At 47.0% G+C, this 19,228-nt stretch overlaps 1 protein-coding gene across 1 annotated transcript in view; it reads left to right on the plus strand.

Annotated features, from left to right (window-relative positions):
* The first annotated feature begins 3,392 nt into the window (after positions 1-3,392).
* The window catches only part of ATG16L2 (autophagy related 16 like 2), a 34,068-nt gene continuing 18,232 nt past the window's right edge, over positions 3,393-19,228 (plus strand). The window contains exons 1-7 of the mRNA XM_015815482.1: positions 3,393-3,510; positions 10,190-10,283; positions 11,734-11,854; positions 12,514-12,587; positions 14,185-14,427; positions 16,514-16,579; positions 17,903-18,001. Of these exons, the coding sequence (XP_015670968.1) occupies positions 3,393-3,510; positions 10,190-10,283; positions 11,734-11,854; positions 12,514-12,587; positions 14,185-14,427; positions 16,514-16,579; positions 17,903-18,001 (815 nt within the window). The remainder of the gene's footprint in view (positions 3,511-10,189; positions 10,284-11,733; positions 11,855-12,513; positions 12,588-14,184; positions 14,428-16,513; positions 16,580-17,902; positions 18,002-19,228) is intronic.

Genomic DNA, 19,228 nt, shown 5'->3' on the forward strand with positions numbered 1-19,228 from the left:
ATGAAGAGAAGGATGAGGGGTGAAAGGAGAGCTGTGTGGAGTATCTCCCAAAGGGAGCAGCCCAATTTCATATTTCAGGTTTTAAAATTCACGTATGGACTGCAGCTGACTCCAGGAGCCAATTCATTTTTTATTATGATGATGATTCATTGAAGTCAGCCAGCTGTTCAGATTTCGCCCATACTCACCCCAGCTCCTGAGTTCCCTTTTAAGTTATAGAACAGAACAGAACAGAATACAAGAATGAAGAATAGAATAGAATAGAATAGAATACAATACAATACAATAAGGAATAGAATAAAGAATAGAATAAAAGAGAATATAGAATAGAATAGAATAGAATAGAATAGAATAGAATAGAATAGAATAGAATAGAAATACAGAATAAAATAGAATAGAATTACAAATAAATACAGAATAGAATAGAATTACAAATAGAAATACAGAATAGAATAATAAAATACAGAATAGAATAGAATAGAATGGAATAGAATAGAATAGAATAGAATAAGGAATAGAATAAAAGAATTACAGTAGAGTAGAATTACAATAGAATAGAATAGAATAGAATAGAATAGAATAGAATAGAATAGAATACAATACAATACAATACAATACAATACAATACAATACAATACAATACAATGCAATACAATAAGGAATAGAATAAAGAATAGAATAAAAGAGAATAGAATAGAATAGAATAAAATAGAATAAAATAGAATAGAGTAGAATAGAATAGAAATACAGAATAAAATAGAATAGAATTACAAATAGAAATACAGAATAGAATAGAAATACAAATAGAAATACAGAATAGAATAGAAATACAAATAGAAATACAGAATAGAATAGGATAGAGTAGAATAGAGGAGAGGAGAGGAGAGGAGAGGAGAGGAGAGGAGAAGAGAAGAATAACTTTATTGTCACTTTAAATGTACACTAATCAGCATACATTAAAATGCATATAGCTCTCAAAGTGTAACCACCTCCAATACACTGTACTGCATAAATATGACAAAAAAACCTAAATAAAAGGTATAAATTTAATTCAGCAACCCAGCAATCTCTTTGGTCTTTCTTTGACCTTTCTGTTTCATTTCCTGCGTTCTGCATTCCCATCTACTGTACTGTGGCTTCTGCAATTTAAAGCGTTCCACGATTAGCAAACGGGAGCTCAAAATGGGTGTGTGTGTGTGTGTTTTTCCCCAGAATTTTTTAGTTTATGAAAAGAAGGTTAAACTACTAACTACGGTACCAAAATATTTTTAAAAAAGGACAAAAGAATAAAAAAAAACACAGCAAAAAAAAAAACATTTAAAAAGCGTCTTTAAAAAAAATGAACACATACCTATACCCATAACGATCCTCCCTAGTTGAACGCTTATTAATATAATAATATAATTTTGTCTGTTCACTATTTCATTATCGATATAGTTTATAGATGACAGGCTAACAATTTGTAAATAGATTTAGTAGTTTTAATAGTTTAAAATTTGCAGGGCCTCTTTTCTCAAGGGGTGGGAAACTTAACATTATGGTTTGATATTAGTCAGCATAAAATGCATTTTTTTTACGTCCTTCCTATCTTCCTCCAGCTCTTTTGTGCAAGAGGTCCATTAATTTTCCTTTTTGTCTTCACCGGAATAAAAGTCCCATGTCTGCTTTGGTTGACAGACAGCTGTCCTTGGGGGTTTATTGTCATCCTGTCCTCATCTGAACTGCCTCAAACCATTTCCCCATCCCGACCGGATGCCTGCCGCTTCCTGCCTGCGGAGTTCAGAAGGAAAATTGTTCCGGGTTGGCATCAGGTGCAAGTTCTTGAGTCTCGGCGGCCACATCTGCAGGGGTCTTTCTTGGTTCATCCCCCACCCCATGACCCACATCCAGGACTTTAGCTCTCCTTCTTTCCAGGTCTTTTGTCCTCAGTCTCATCCCCCTGGAGGAAGAAAACCACCCAGCTCAGAGAGCACCAGGGACCCCACAGTAGTCATTGTCGTCATCCTCCTCCTCCTCCTCCTCCCTTCTAGCACTGATGATGTCACCTAGTTGGGTCATGAAATGTCTGCAAGAAAACCACCGAGCTCAGTGAGCACCAATGACCCATCATCATCATCATCATCATCATCATCATCATCATCATCATCATCATCATCATCATTATTATTATTATTATTATTATTATTATTATTATTATTCCTCCTCCTCCTCCTCCTCCTCCCTTCTAGCATTGATGATGTTACCTAGTTTGGTAATAAAACGTCTGCAAGAAAACCACCAAGCTCAGTGAGCACCAAGGACCCCACAGTCGTCGTCTTCTTCTTCTTCTTCTTCTTCTTCTTCTTCTTCTTTTCTTCTTCTTCTTCTTCTTCTTCTTCTTCTTCTTTTCTTCTTCTTCTTCTTCTTCCTCCTCCTCCTCCTCCCCCTCCTCCCTTCTAGCACTGATGATGTTACCTAGTTGGGTCATGAAACGTCTGCAAGAAAACAACCCAGCTCGGAGAGCACCAAGGACCCCACAGTCTGTCTGTCTGTCCTTCCTTCCTTCCTTCCTTCCTTCCTTCTCCTCCTCTCTTCTAGCACTGATAATGTTCCCTAGTTGGGTCATGAAATGTTTGCAAGAAAACCACCCAGCTCAGAGAGCACCAAGGACCCCACGTTCTTCCTCCTCCTCCTCCTCTCCACAGCCCCTCCCCCGCGACTTCTAGCACTGATGATGTTCCCTAGTTGGGTCATGAAACATCTCCAAGAAAACCACCAACCTCACAGAGCACCAAGGACCCCTCCCCCCCATACACACACAGTCCTCCTCCTCCTCCTCGTCTCCATAAACCCTCCTAAGTTCTGGCACTGATGTTGTTACTTAGCCCGGTCAGGAGACGTCTGCCAGAAAACCCCCCAGCCCAGAGACCACCAAAGACCCCGCAGTTCAACCCGGAGCTGGAGGGATTCCCTTCCCTCCCTCGATGGGCTTCCTATATACTTTGCCAAGCAGAAGGCACGGGGTGGGGGTGGGGGGCCTCAAAGGGGCGGAGCTCAGAGGAGAGGCGGGGCCGCGAGGGGACTCCCTCCTGGGCGCCCGCGGGCGCAGGGATGCCGGGGCAGGGGGCGCCCAGCATTTTCCCCCCCCTCGCCCCTCCCCGAAAGTCGTGGGTTGGCTGGGGGTCTGGGCTGAGCGCGGGGAGGCTGGGGGGGCGCTGCAGCCCCTGTGGGCGCTCCGTGCCACGAGCCGCAGAGGCCGGGAAGGTGCAGCGGGCGCCAGGTTGGCGAAGCGGCCAGGCCTGGGGATTCCCCCCTCTGGCCCCGCCCCTCCCGGTGACGTCACGGGGACTTCTCCTCCTCCTCCTCCTCCCCGCCGCGGGCCCGCTCGGACCTCCGGGCAGCGGCGCGGGGCCATGGCCGAGGGCGGCGGGGGCGGCTCGGGCCGGCGCCGCTGGAAGCGCCACATCCTCCGGCAGCTGCAGCAGCGCGACCGGGCGCAGAAGGCGCGCTTCTCGGATCTCCTGCAAGCCTGTGAGTGCAAGCCCGCGGGGGAGGAGGGAGCCGGGGAGGGGGCGCTCTGCACGCGCCCAGGGGCTGCTTTGCCAACGAGGGGGGGGGCGAGGTGGAAGAAGGACGGCACTGCGCTCTGCACGCGCCCGGAGGCTGCATTGCACGGAGGGGAGACGATGAAGAGGCCCGGGGTGGGGGTGGGGGAGGAAGGGTGCGCTCTGCACGCGCCCAGAGGCTGCATTGCACGGAGGGGAGAAGATGAAGAGGCCCGGGGGGGGGGGNGGGGGGGGATGGTGCACTCTGCACGCGCCCAGAGGCTGCATTGCATGGAGGGGAGACGATGAAGAGGCCCGGGGGGGGGATGGTGCACTCTGCACGCGCCCAGAGGCTGCATTGCATGGAGGGGAGACGATGAAGAGGCCCGGGGGGGGGAATGGTGCGCTCTGCCCGCGCCCAGAGGCTGCTTTGCCTGGAGGGGAGAGGGGAGGCGATGAAGAGGCCCGGAGGGGGGAGAATGCGCTCTGCACGAGCCCAGAGTCTGCATTGCATGGAGAGGAGACGATTAAAAAGGCCCGGGGGAGGGAGAGCGCGCTCTGCACGAGCCCAGAGGCTGCATTGCTGGAGGGGGGGGGGCAGACGATGAAGAAGTTGAGAAACAGTTCAAAAATCACTTTTTAAGAGCCAGGAATTGACATTCAAGGCACAAACTAAACCATTTACAGAGGGAGGAGGAGGAATCTGGAGGGCCTGCGGTTATATTGGTTGCTGTGGGGAAACTGTCTTCTTTACAGTTCCTGTTCCTCTTCGGAGTTTTGTTTCTCCTACCCTGCAAATCTCGGAAACGCAATAAAAGGATCGCCAGTGATTTGCAAAGCCTGGCGTGTTCCTGGTGGTTCTTTCCATTCCTTCAATTATCCAGATTTTATCTCGATAAATAGAAAGTGAGTGGGGGGGGGGAAAGAAGCCATTTTGCAAACAGAACATTCAACCAGGCTGGCTACATCTGAACTGCCCTGAAGACAAATTCATTTACATACACGATTATATTATTGTTGTTGTTGTTGTTATTGTTATTATTTGTCTGAAATGGTATAGGGCAGGGGTAGGCAACCTTGGCCTCTTCATGACTCGTGGACTTCAACTCCCAGAATTCCTCAGCCATCATGGCTCAGCTTGGAAACCTCTCCCTTTTCCCTCAGCATAGCTGGCTCAGGAATTCTGGGAGTTGAAGTCCGCAAGTCATGAAGGGGCCATAGTTCCCTCATGCTGGCTCAGGAATTCTGGGAGTTGAAGTCCACGAGTCGTGAAGGGAGCCATTGTTCCCCCATGCTGGCACAGGAATTCTGGGAGTTGAAGTCCACGAGTCGTGAAGGGGCCATAGTTCCCCCATGCTGGCTGAGGAATTCTGGGAGTTGAAGTCCACCAGTCATGAAGGGGCTATAGTTCCCCCATGCTGGCTCAGGAATTCTGGGAGTTGAAGTCCACGAGTCGTGAAGGGAGCCATTGTTCCCCCATGCTGGCACAGGAATTCTGGGAGTTGAAGTCCACGAGTCATAAAAGAGCCAAGATTGCCTACCCCTGGGTTAGGGCTACCTGTACAGGTAGACTTCGACTTACAACCACAACGGAGCCTGGATTTTCTGTTGCTAAGTGAGACATTGCTTGAGTGAGCTTTGCCCCATTTTACGACTTTTCTTGCCGCAGTTGTTGAGTCAATCCCTGCAGTTGTTAAATTAGTAACACCGTTGTTAAGTGAATTTGGCTTCCCCCATTGGCTTTGCCTGTCAGAAGGTCGCAAAAGGGGATCGCGTGACCCCCTCCCCGGGACGCTGCAACCGTCATAAGTACATGCCAGTTGCCAAGCGTCTGAATTTTGATCACATGACCCTGGGGAATGCTGCCACGGTCGTAAGTGTGAAAAATGGTCATACGTTACATTTTCCAGTGCCATTGTTACTTTGAACGGTCACTAAATAATAAACAGTTGTAAGTCAAGGACTTCCTGTATTCAAAGAAAATCTAAGAAGCTGCAACTTTTAGCTGTTATTTCTGTTTAGCTGTTGAAAAATAGAATATAGAATTAGATTAGATTAGATTAGAATGGAATGGAATAGGAATAGAATAGAATAGAATAGGAATAGGAATAGGAATAGGAATAGGAATAGAATAGAAATATAGAGAATAGAATAGAATAGAATAGAATAGAATAGAATAGAATAGAATAGAATAGAATAGAATAGAAAACAGAATTAGAATTAGAATAGAATAGGATAGAATTAGAATAGAATAGAATAGTAAAGTAGAGTAGAATTAGGATAGGATAGGATAGGATAGAAAATAGAATAACAATAGAATAAGAGTAGAATTAGAATAGTAGAATAGAATTAGAATAGAATAGAATTAGAGTAGAATTAGAGTTAGAATTAGAATTAGAATAGAATAGAATAGAATTGGAAGGGATCTTGGAGGTCTTCTAGTCCAACCCCCTGCTCAGGCAGGAAACCCCCATACCATTTCAGACAAATGCTTGTTCAATCTCTTCTTAAAAGCACCCACAATTTCTGGAGGCAAGCTGTTCAACTGGTTAATTGTTCTCGCTGTCAGGAAATTTCTCCTTACTTCTAGGTTGGTTCCTAAATACACTTCTAAAAACAAATATCTAAAACAAAGAGCCAAGTCTTCAGTTGCAGGTCAACAACTCTGCAAGAAGAATGAGGATGTGTGAGTCTCTCTATAGGACTGCAGTTTCCTTTTTGGACAGTTGCCCATGCCTTGGAAAAGCAGAACAGGAAATGACTCCATTCCCCTTTTTTTTGCTGAATAATATCAAATGTAAAAGGTCAGCTTGGAGGACAGGAGAAAAAAACGAGATTTAGCTCACCAGGGTGTGTGCAACACAATCAACTCTTAATCTCATAAAGGAGAGGGATATTTGCCTCCCCTTCACCTGACCCAGGACATTGCAACCGTCATAAATATGAGTCAGTTGCCAAGGGTCCAAGTTTTGATCCCGTGACGATGGGATGCTGCAACAGTCATAAGTGTGGAAAACAGTCATAACTCACTTTTTCCAGAGCTGTTGTAACTTTGCACAGGCACTAAACCAGGGGTAGGCAACCTTGGCTCTTTTATGACTCGTGGCCTTCAACTCCCAGAATTCCTGAGCCACTATGTGGGAACTATGGCCCCTTCATGACTCGTGGACTTCAACTCCCAGAATTCCTGAGCCAGCATGGAGGAACTATGGCCCCTTCATGACTTGGGGACTTCAACTCCCAGAATTCCTGAGCCAGCATGGGGGAAACTTTGGCCCTTTCATGACTTGTGGACTTCAACTCCCAGAATTCCTGAGCCAGCATGTAGGAACTATGGCTCTTTTATGACTCGCGGACTTCAACTCCCAGAATTCCTGAACCAGCATGGGGGAACTATGGTCCCTTCATGATTCGTGGACTTCAACTCCCAGAATTCCTGAGCCAGCGTGGGGGAACTATGGCCCCTTCATGACTGGTGGACTTCAACTCCCAGAATTCCTGAGCCAGCATGTAGGAACTACGGCCCCTTCATGACTCGTGGACTTCAACTCCCAGAATTCCTCAGCCAGCGTGGGTCAGCTTGGAAACCTCTCCATTTCTCCTCAGCATGGCTGGCTCAGGAATTCTGGGAGTTGGTCCACAGTCACAAAAGAGCCAAGGTTGCCTACCCCTGCACTAAACAAATGATTATGAGGACTCCCTGTGAAATAAAACAAAATATTGAAAAAGGCACATAATAACATTTCTCACCTTCTCGTCTTTCCTGTTACCTTCTCCTATTGATATGTTAATGATTTATCATTTGTTGCTTCTATCTGATTTATGATTATATCTTATAATTTATGATCTGTGACTTATCACTTTGTTGTGTGCATGTATGCTGACAGCTTCTGCACTAGAGGTGGCAGTCAATTTATTATTATTACAGCCAAAGGCCAACACAGCAATTAAACATTCAAATAAGACAAAACTAAACAGAACCAACTCAAGAAGACATAGCAATATATTACAATTAAGGATGTAATCAATGGGTGACCAAGGTCTGCCTCGTTTTACAGACAGTATAACCCATAATTGATAGTTTTACAGACAGTATAACCCATAATTGATAGTTTTACAGACAGTATAACCCATAATTAATAGGTATCGTGGTTGTTTGGAAAGTATTTATCTCGAGTGGCTGCTTAAGGACACGCAGGCAGTGATCACGGCGCAGGTAGCTAGATTCTGCACAGCAGCATTGGGGATTCGCCAGAAACATAAATAAACATTTTAGATCTTTTTAATACTTTTTTATAATTAATTTTATTACGTGTTTTTATCCAGCATGAGACTATATTCGATGTATTTTTATTGTCAGGTCAGTATGATATAGATTTTCTGAAGGTAGCTAGTTTTTTGTTATACGTCTGTAAAACTAGGCAGACCTTGTTCACCCATTGATTGCATCCTTAATTGTAAAATATTGCTATGTCTTCTTGTGTTGGTTCTGTTTAGTTTTGTTTTATTTGAATGTTTAATTTATGTGTTGGCCTTTGGCTGTAATAATAATAAATTGACTGCACTGGAGATAAATTCCTTGTGTGTCCGATCTCATTTGGCCAATAAAAAACTGTTCTGTTCTGTTTATTCTATTTATTGTATTATATTATATTATATATTCTATATTCTATTCTATTCCTATTCTATGTATTGTATTGTATTTTATATTTTATTCTATGTATTGTATTGTATTGTATTGTTTTTCTATTCTATTCTATGTATTGTATTTTATTCTATATTCTATTTTATTCTATTCTGTAATTCTATTCTGTTCTATTCTATTCTATATTCTATTCTACTCTATTCCTATTCTATGTATTCTATTCTATTCTATTCTATCCTATCCTATCCTATCCTATCCTATCCTATCCTATCCCATCCCATCCCATCCCATTCCATCACATCACATCACATCACATCACATCACATTCCATTCTACAATATTGAAAAAAGGCTTTGTAAGATAAAGTAAAATACTAAAAAAAAAGAGTACTGTTAATCCTGCTCCTATAATGATAGGAAACTGCCTGGATGGAAACCCAAAGGCAGGAGTTCAGTTTGACTCAAAGATGATCCGACTTGCAGCACTTAGGAAAACACTGCAGACACGGGCGACAATAGGCTGATACTTCTTGAGCATATTGATTTAACAGGTGTAATCTAATAGTAATTATACTCGCCCCATTAGGCAGATGAAACCTTACAGTGCTCTTGAATATTGTTAATTAAATTAGACCTACCCTTGATTAGTTAAGGGAGCAATATAGCTGATAGATTCTCTTCCTGGAAATGTAGAACATGCCTTGAATGGCTTTTTAACGCTCGTCGAAAGTAGCTAAAATGCTGCTTTTGTGCGAGCCCTCAAATCATTGTTGACTTCTGGTGAACGGCAAGAATTCAGGCGTGGTTTGCCATTGTTCGCTTCCTGGAGCTGAGAGAGAGTGGCTGGCCCAAGGTCACCCAGCCGGCTTTTGTGCCTGTGACGGTGTTCCATTGGTTAATTGTCCTCACTGTTAGGAAGTTTCTCCTTAATTCCAGGTTGCTTCTCTCTTTGGTCAGTTTCCAACTGTTGCTTCTTGTCCTGCCTTCTTCAGGTGCTTTGGAGAATAGCTTGACTCCCTCTTCTTTGGGGCAGCCCCTGAGATACTGGAATCCGGCTATCCTGTCCCCCCTCGTCCTTCTCTTCATTAAACTAGACCAGTGATGGCGAACCTTTTAGAGACCGAGTGCCCAAACTGCAACCCAAAACCCACTTATTTATCTCTGGGTGCCAGGTGGGCGTGGCTGTGGTCATGGCAGACTGGGTGGGTGTGGTCACCTCAATGTTGCTTATGGGGAAGGATGCCTGTGGGGGCCGAGCAGGGTTGGGAGAGATCCAGGGGGTCTCTGGCAGTGGGGCGGTGGGCAGGAGGCTCGCCCTGCAGGGTGAGGCGAGGCAAGGGTGGCTGCTGCCTGACACCATCAGCCCCCGCACACAGAGGCCAGCGAGTGCATGGGGCCGACAGTGTCCGTCAGCAGCCACAGCCTACCGGCCCCTCAACCAGCACACTCTGGGGCTCTGCAGCCCACCACCAGCAGTTCAGAGAAGCCGCCTCTGAGCTGGAAGGCCGGTCGACAGCTGAGGAGGCAATGCAGTGGGTCGTGCCCGGGAAAAGGAGAGCATACGAGGCCAGGAGGGATGGGACAAGGGGGAGGGAAACCAGCCGTGCTGGCATGCATCCAACCATGTGGGACCTCGGCGAATTAGTGGGCAGCTGATTGAAGAGGGACGGTTGCCATCTCCGGGGCATGGCGCACGTGCCCACAGAAAGGGCTCAGAGTGCCGCCTCTGGCACGTGTGCCATAGGTTCGCCACCACTGAACTAGACATACCCAATTCCAGCAGCCGTTCCTTATATGCTTTAGCCTCCAGTCCCCTAATCATCTTTGTTGTTCTTCTCTGCACTCTTTGTAGAGTCTCAACATCTTGTTTTATATTGTGGTAATCAAAACCCGGATGCAGTATTCCAGGTGAGACACTACCAAGCATTATGAAGTGGTCCCCTGGAATAATAATACTAATATTATTATCCATTACTTTTCCATTCGTTCTCATAGCTGCTGTTCTGTTTCCTTTCTTGCAGATACCAAACTGCTAGAAAAACCCAACTTGGATCATTGTTCTGTGCAGTTCCAGATCCCCAGTGTGGATCACCAGACGGCGGGTCCTGCTTGCAGGTAACCAACAATCCAGGCATGCGCGCGCACAGCTTCGCGGGTGGGAGTGGCAGGCGTGAGCACCTGCCCCTCACACGAGTGGGGGCTGCTGCTTGTGTGAACCCACCGCTCACGTGGCCCGGTGGCAAATAGGCTCCTGCCAGGAGTGGGCTGCAGCCCACAGGTTGGGGACCCCTGTTCTAGTCCAACCCCCTGTTCAGGTAGGAGACCTGAGACTGGCACTATCTCTGGACAGTCTCCATCCAGAAGGTCCTGATGTCAACGCTGCTAACATTGGATGTTTTTGCATTGATAACAAATGGAGATGCAACCATTTTCGTCTTTTGCTTTTAGAGTTAGATCAAGGCTTTTCAAGCAGTGGTACGGGTACCACCTGTGGTACATGGGCACCTGGCAGGTGGTACGCGACCATCCTAGAAAAATGATAGCACGGGAGGGGAATGAGCTGAACCGGTGGCAGCACCGCACAAGCCTGAGCGAGAGACGGCTGGAGCTGCAGGGCTGTCAGGGCTCAGCGGAAGCGCCAGGATCAGCGCCAGGATCCAGCAGTAGCTCGGCGCTGATCCTGGTGCTTCCGCTGAGCCCAGAAGAAGCACCGATCAGCTGGAATGTTGCAGCCTCTCCAGGGTCTTGTGATTTACATTCAGAGGCTTGGCAACTGATTCCTATTTATGACGGTCACAGTGTCCCAGGGTCATGTGAAGGGACCAAAACCTGCTGCAACCACCCAGCAGACGGGGGGAATAAAAACCAAACACCCCCCCACCCCACCCCCCGCTGCCAATCCTCAACAGAAATGCTCACAACAATGAAAACCTCGGACAGGAAGAAGAGTGCGGCCGGGTGGGCAGGCAGGTGTCTTGCTCGGCACTTTTTTCAGTGCCATTGTAACTTCGAACAGTCACTAAGCGAACTGTTGTAAGTCGAGGACTACCAGTACTTCATCACTTTTTTCCTTTTTTTTTGGTCATCAAGTTTTGGACACCTTGCTAGGCGACTGGTGGTACTTGGATATTGCCATATCCTAAAAGTGGTACAATGGGTGAAAAGGATGAAAAGCCCTGAGTTAGATGACGCTGGGGGGGGGGGGGGAGGAATGTGCATGAGAGTTTAGCTAGACATAACAATGCTGAGCCTAGTGTGAGAACCAAGGTTATTGAAATAAGAGATGATAAAGAATTGGCGGGCTGGAGAACTGGAGGGGAAGCCTGCATTTCAAGCTAATTGGAGAATGTGATTTATGACTGCTAACTGGGGGAGGGAATTGTGCTTTGATACTATGTGCTCAGGGGAGGGGAACTCAGTTGTTGGCTTCAACTATGTTAGTGCCAATGCTATGCTACTCAAATAAACAATCTGTAAGGTAACCAATGCCTCGAAGTTCTTTGAAGAGTTTCATCTGTCGGAACCAGGACACCCGGTTTCTAACAAGAATCTCCTTTGCCTGCAGCCCCAACTGTGCCTGTCCTGCTTGCGTTCCTAACGCCATTTGGGATTCTGCAATTCTGCTGAGGTGCCTTCAGAATCGTCACGAAGCCGAGCTCTCGAAGCTGGAGACCGCCAATGGGGAGGTAAGCCGTGAACGTGGGTCTCTGGGAATACGGCATCCAGTTTTGGTCACCACGATGTAAAAAAGATGTTGAGACTCTAGAAAGAATACAGAGAAGAGCAACAAAGATGATCAGGGGACTGGAGGCTAAAACATACGAGGAACGGCTGCTGGAATTGGGTAGGTCTAGTTTAACGAAGAGAAGCATGAGGGGGGACATGATAGCAGTGTTCCAGTATCTCAGGGGCTGCCCCAAAGACGAGGCAGTCAAGCTATTCTCCAAAGTCTCTGAAGGCAGGACAAGAAGCAACGGATGGAAACTCATCAAGGAGAGACGCAAACTAGAACTAAGGAGAAACAGAACAATTAACCAGTGGAACAACCTGCCTCCAGAAGTGGTGAATGCGCCAACACTGGAAGTTTTTAAGAAGAGACTGGACAGCCATTTGTCCGAAATGGTGTAGGGTTTCCTGCCTGAGCAGGGGGTTGGACTAGATGACCTCCAAGGTCCCTTCCAACTTCATTATTATTATTATTATTATTATTATTATTATTATTATTATTATTATTATTATTATTATTATTATTACTATTCTCTAACCTGAGGATTTGCTCACCTGGCTGCAGAAATGGACCTGACAGCACCATATCTCTCTCTCTCTCTCTCTCTCTGCTTTGCAGCTGGCGTACAAGATTTATGAACGGGGCCAGCTGCTCAGAGCGAAGGACGCCGAACTGGAGGACCAGACGGACAGGTGAGGGGTCTCCGTGGGACCTCTCAGCTCTTCCTAGGTGGAGGCCTGGCAGCCTGGGCCTCCTGCCCCAGATCGAAGAAGGACAGGGGCTATTCAGATGGTGGCCTGATCCGTGGCACGCTTCACCTGTGGTTCCCAACGATGGTGACTTTAAGATATGTGGACTTCAACTCCCAGAATTCCCAAGCCAGCTATGCCGGCTTTCATGCCTAAGGCGGGACTAGAACTGACCGTCTCCTGGTGATTGGCTCAGACACCGAACTGGCTTTCATGCCTAAGGCGGGACTAGAACTCACCGTCTCCTGGTGATTGGCACAGACACCCAACTGGCTTAGGCCTGAAAGCTGACTGGGTGGCTTTAGACCAATCACCAGGAGACAATGAGTTCTAGTTCTGCCCTGGGCAGGAAAGCCAGTTGAATGACTTCGGGCCAATCACCAGGAGACGTTGAGTTCTAGTTCTGCCATAGGCACGAAAGCCAGCTGGGTGACTTTGGACCAATCACCGGGAGACGGTGAGTTCTAGTCCTGCCTTAGGCATGAAAGCTGGCCAGATGACTTCGGGGCCGGTCCACCTCTCTCAGCCCAGCCTACCTCACAGGGTTGGTGTTGGGGAAAAAAAGAGGAAGGAGAATTAGGTGCGTTCCCCATCTTGAGTTACTCGTAAAGTAATAAAGGCAGGCTTAAAAAACAACAACAACAAATAAATAGAACAAATCCAGACGCGCATCGTTTAGGGGCAGGGGGTCCCCAACCTGTGGGCTGCGCCCCAGTACCAGGTAGCCAAAAATGCTGTTTTTGTGCAAGCCCTCAAATCATTGTTGACTTCTGGTGAACGGCAGTAATTCAGGCACGGTTTGCCATTGTTCGCTTCCTGGGGCTGAGAGAGAGTGGCTGGCCCAAGGTCACCCAGCGGGCTTTTGTGCCTAAGGTGGGACTGAAACTCATTGCCTCCTTGTGATTGGCCTAAAGTCAACCAGCTGGCATTCATGCCTATGGTGGAACTAGAACTCACCGTCTCTTGGTGTTTGGCCCAAAGTCAACCAGCTGGCATTCATGCCTAAGGCAGGACTAGAACTCACCGTCTCCTGGTGATTGGCCCAAAGTCACTCAGTTGGCTTTCATGGCTAAGGCGGGACTAGAACTCACCGTCTCCTGGTGATTGGCCCAAAGTCACTCAGTTGGCTTTCATGGCTAAGGCGGGACTAGAACTCACCATGTCCTGGTGATTGGCTCAGACACCCAACTGCTTTCATGCCTAAGGCGGGATTAGAATTCACCGTCTCCTGGTGATTGGCCCAAAGTCACTCAGTTGGCTTTCATGGCTAAGGTGGGACTAGAACTCACCGTCTCCTGGTGATTGGCCCAAAGTCAACCAGCTGGCATTCATACCTATGGCTGCAGGACGTGAAAACGGGGCAGGGCCAGTGAGTATCACGCAGGCACTAGCTCCGCCCCATTTGCGTCGTGTGCGTGCCAAACGCTTCCCCCTCCCTTTCCCTCCAGTCCGCCAACCGAGAAAGTCGGGTGACCTCTGGTTTAGGGTTTCTGTTTACGGTGAGGAGGGAGCAAATATCTCCTGGTGTCCTCCCTTTCAGGCTGGCCAGTCTGAGCCGCCAACTCTGTGACCTGGAGGACTGGCGCTGCCGGCTGCGGAGCCAGGCGGAGGAGCTGAGTCGCAGGAACGGCGGCCGGAAAGCCGGGTATGACTCCCTGCAGCGGCGTTTCCAGCAGCAGGACGGGGAATTTCGCCAGGCGCTGGAGAAGGGGGAGGAGCTGCTCCAACGGGCCCTGCGGAGGAAGGCCGACTGGGCCCAGCGCGAGAACGACAGGATTGAAAGGTGGGAAAGGTGGAGGGAGCTGAGCCAGAGGCCGGGGGGCGGTCTCTGGAGAGCCTGAGGGGTCCATGGTGCTTCTCTGGGCTGGGCTGTTTTCCTGCAGACGTCTCAGGACCCAGCCAGGGAACGTCGTCAGCGCCAAGAAGGGTAGGATTTGCCACTTGCACTGGTGACATTCCCTAGTTGGGTGATGAAAGGTCTGCCAGAAAATAACCCAGCTCAGAGAGCACCAAGGACCCCCAAGTCGTCGTCGTCTTCCTCCTCCTCCTCCTCCTCCTCCTCCTCCTCCTCCTCCTGGCACTGGTGACGTTCCCTAGTTGGGTAATGAAAGATCTGCAAGAAAACAGCCAAGCTCAGAGAGCACCAAGGACCCCCGAGTCGTCATCATCCTCCTCCTCTTCCTTCTCCTCCACCCACTCCTCCTCTTCCTCTTCTTCCTCCTCCTCCCTCTCCTCCTCCTCCTTCTCCTCCTCCCGCTTCTAGCCCTGATGACGTTCCCTAGTTGGGTGATGAAACATCTGCCAGAAAACAACCCATCTCAGAGAGCACCAAGGACCCCCAAATCATCGTCGTCGTCGTCGTCGTCCTCCTCCTCCTCCTCCAATGCCATTCCCTTCTAGCACTGATATTGTCACTTAGTTGGGTCATGAAATGGCTGCAAGCTCAGAGAGAGCTCTAAGTACCCCATAGTCGTCCTCCTCCTCCTCCTCCCCCCCCTTGCAGTACTGGTAATGCTACCTAGTTGGGTCAAGCAAGCAACCAAACTCGGGGATTACCACGGAGCCCAAAGAGACATGGGAAGATACAAAAACCCGACAGCGGGGAAAAAGCCCTGGTGTTCCTCGGCGTCTGCCCTTTGAGTTTATTTTATTTGTTTTCTTTTTCGTTTGTTTATTTAGTGTGTTTTTTTATTATGATGATGATTTTAAGATTCTATTTTTACTTTATTTTTCATACTGATATTTGTGTCCGGGGATGGACAGGTGCTCCTCCCATGTTCTGACCCAGAGTTAAGTCGCTTTGTAAATCGAGGTCAGACAAACTCAATAAAGATGATTTCAAAACAGATCAATTTATTCAGTCAGAAATGATACTTGCTATTGGTAGATTCCGTCTGGACAAGTAGTCTGTTCATCCTTATAGGTGAGAAATTAATACTTTCTCCATACCAAATTCTAGCGTGGAAATGAGATCATCTGGGTCCTGCGGTGACTCCATGCTAACTCAGACAAGCACATTCCAAACTGGCTCAAAAAATCCTGTGATGCCCTTTAGAAACTCCTCCCACTAACCTACTAACATGATATAGCTGACTAGCTAAAACTACATTACCCATAAGCCATCTCTTAAGGAGACACCACTTAACCCAATAAATGCCAGACATTCTTACATACAGATCTACATGCTCTAATCAGGGTTACATAGAGTTACACCAGTGGTTCTCAACCTGTGGGTCGGGACCCCATTTGGGGTCGATCGACCATTTCATGGGGGTCGCCAAGCAAGGCTGTCCGCCATTTTTTTTGTCCACCATTTTTTTTCCCCTTTTCCGGTGGGTGCCTTACCTTCCTTGGGCTGGGCCAGCTGGTGGTCAGCCTGCTCCGTCTCTGCCGCTTGCCAGCTACGCCTCGGCCGGCGCAGGGGGTGGAACCACGCATGTGTGGCGCTCCCAGGCAGGGAAAGTCCTCGACTTATGACCGGTTGGGTAGTCCTCGACTTACGACCGGTTTAGTCCTCTACTTACGACCGGTTTAGTCCTCGACTTACGACCGGTTGGGGGTCGCGGCATTAAAAAGGTTGAGAACCACTGTACTAACATGATATAGCTGACTAGCTAAAACTACATTACCCATAAGCCATCTCTTAAGGAGACAGCACTTAACCCAATAAATGCCAGACATTCTTACATACAGATCTACATGCTCTAATCAGGGTTACATAGAGTTACACGATCCATAATATCCCAAGCAGATTCCAACTCAGTGACCGAGGACTGACCCATTACCTCCGGGGGGGGGTGGAAGGGAAGTTGCTTCCAAGCTGGCAGAACTTTTCCAAAGAAAATTAAAACGCTTTCCTTCCCTTCCAGGGTGAAGCAAACACAACTGACGAGGGAGCTGCAGGCAGCCACCCGGTCCACGCTCGGGGTAAAGATGTGAGTTTGGCATTTTTGTGACACGTGCAAACGTCCCCCCCTCGGGTGCCACACCCCCCCCCACACACACACACTGATTAAGGAGCCTTGCAGGTGTCCACACAGGCAGTCCTCAACTTACGACGGTGACTGGGCTCGCAAAGGCAGTCGTAAGTCCCGAAAGGGGTCATCACGTGACTGTAATGGATTTTATGTTTTTGGGGGGGGGTTGCAGCCGTCTTTAGGCAAATCTCACGGTCGCTAAGCAAAGCCACCTTTCACTAGGAGGTGTCTTTTTTTTGCTAGAAATGATTTGCCGTGTTGCTTTCATTGGTTTTAAGACCCTTTAAGAGTCACCCCCCCCCAGGCGAGATGGGCGGCGTGTAAGTTTAGCAAGTAAATAAGTAAATAAATAAGATTATGCAAAGGTCAGGAGGAAACGGAGCAATGCTTCCAGTGGGATGGAAACTCAGCAAGGAGAGAAGCAACCTGGAACTAAGGAGGAATTTCCTGACAGTTAGAACAATTAGCCAGTGGAACTACCTGCCTCCAGAAGCAGTGAATGCTCCAACACTGAAAGTTTTTAAGAAGAGGCTGGACAGCCATTTGTCCAAAATGGTATAGGGTTTCCTGCCTGAGCAGGGGGTTGAACTAGATGACCTCCAATGTCCCTTCCAACTGTTATTCTGTTCTGTTCCCTTCCATTCCATTCTGTTCCATTTAATTCTATTCCTGTTCTGCATTCTATTCTATTCTATTCCTATTCTATTCTATTCTATTCTATTCTAGTTCTGCATTCTATTTTATTCCTGTTCTGCATTCTATTCTGTTCTGTTCTGTTCTATTCTATTCTATTCTATTCTATTCTAGTTCTGCATTCTATTTTATTCCTGTTCTGCATTCTATTCTATTCTGTTCTATTCTATTCTATTCTATTCTATTCTATTCCACATTTTCTATTCTATTCTATTCTATTCCACATTTTCTATTCTATTCTATTCCACATTTTCTATTCTATTCTATTCTAGTTCTGCATTCTATTCTATTCCTGTTCTGCATTCTATTCTATTCTATTCTATTCTATTCTATTCTATTCTATTCTATTCTATTCTATTCTGTATTTCTATTCTATTCTGTGTTTCTGTTCTATTCTGTATTTTTATTCTATTCTATTCCATTCTATTCTGTATTTCTATTCTATTCTATTCTGTTCTATTCTGTATTTCTATTCTATTATTATTATTATTATTATTAGTAGTAGTAGTAGTAGTATTAGTATTATTATTATTATTTAAAATGTCCTCCGTTGCCGCTTTCTGATCCTTGAATGTTCTTCCTTGTTAGAGAATCCGAAAAAGTGAAAACAGGAGAGCAGAAGTCGGCCAGCAAACACCCCATCGAAGAAAAGAAAGGAGGTGAAAAATTGTGGAAAAGACCCTTTAGGTGAGGGATCAAACCCTCTCGGAGGGGATGTCTCCGGCCTTCGACTTAACAGCCATCCATTTAATGGCCGTTCAAAGTTACAAGGGCACTGAAAAAAGTGAGTGACGACTAGTTTTCACACTTAACGACCGTTGACGCAGCTTCCCAACGGTCACAGTGATCAAAATCCAGACGCTCAACAGCCGACTCATGTTTATGACGGTTTCAGTATCCCAGCGTCACATGATCACCATTTCCAACTGTCCCAGCCGGCTTCCGACAAGCAAAATCAACGGGGGGGGGGGGAGCCGGATTTGCTTAACAACCACCTGGTTCACTTAGCAACACGCAGCGATTCGCTTAACGACCCTGGCAGAAAGGTGTCAATCTGAGTCAATTGCCAAGCCTCCGAGTTCAGATCGCGCAACCCTGGAGATGCTGCATCGGCCGTAAGTGTGAAAAACGGTCGTAACTCCCCTTTCTTGGTGCTGTTTGTCACGTCGAACGGTTGCTAAACGAAGCGTCGTAAGACGAGGACTCACCTCCACATCCTTCTCTTCTGTCTTTGATGGTTTTATTCCCACCCAAGGTTTATTCCGTCCCTGCTTTTTTAAAAAATAAAATAATTTTTTTATTAATTTTCTAATTTTACATTTAGGTATTTAAAAAGCAACGTGGTGGCTGGGTTCATCAATAGTTTAGTAACATACAAAAAATTTTAATACAAATCTCAGACTACAGCCTCAAATATTTCTTCTCTTTTTCCCTTAATATCTACCATCTCATATTTAAGCTAATACAGTTCTTATTATATCAACTAAACCAGGAGTAGGCAACCTCGGCTCTTTTATGACTCGTGGACTTCAACTCCCAGAATTCCTGAGCCAGCCATGCTGAGGGGAAAGGGAGAGGTTTCCAAGCTGAGCCATGCTGGCTCAGGAATTCTGGGAGTTGAAGTCCACGAGTCATGAAGGGGCCATAGTTCCCCCATGCTGGCTGAGGAATTCTGGGAGTTGAAGTCCACGAGTCATGAGGGGGCCCAAGTTCCCCCATGCTGGCTGAGGAATTCTGGGAGTTGAAGTCCACAAGTCATGAGGGGGCCATAGTTCCCCCATGCTGGCTGAGGAATTCTGGGAGTTGAAGTCCACGAGTCATGAAGGGGGCCATAGTTCCCCCATGCTGGCTCAGGAATTCTGGGAGTTGAAGTCCGCGAGTCATGAAGGGGCCCATAGTTCCCCCCATGCTGAC

The sequence above is a fragment of the Protobothrops mucrosquamatus genome, unplaced genomic scaffold (genome assembly GCF_001527695.2).
Source record: "Protobothrops mucrosquamatus isolate PMUCROS unplaced genomic scaffold, P.Mucros_1.0 scaffold344, whole genome shotgun sequence".
In the NCBI taxonomy this organism is placed as follows: Eukaryota; Metazoa; Chordata; class Lepidosauria; order Squamata; family Viperidae; genus Protobothrops; species Protobothrops mucrosquamatus.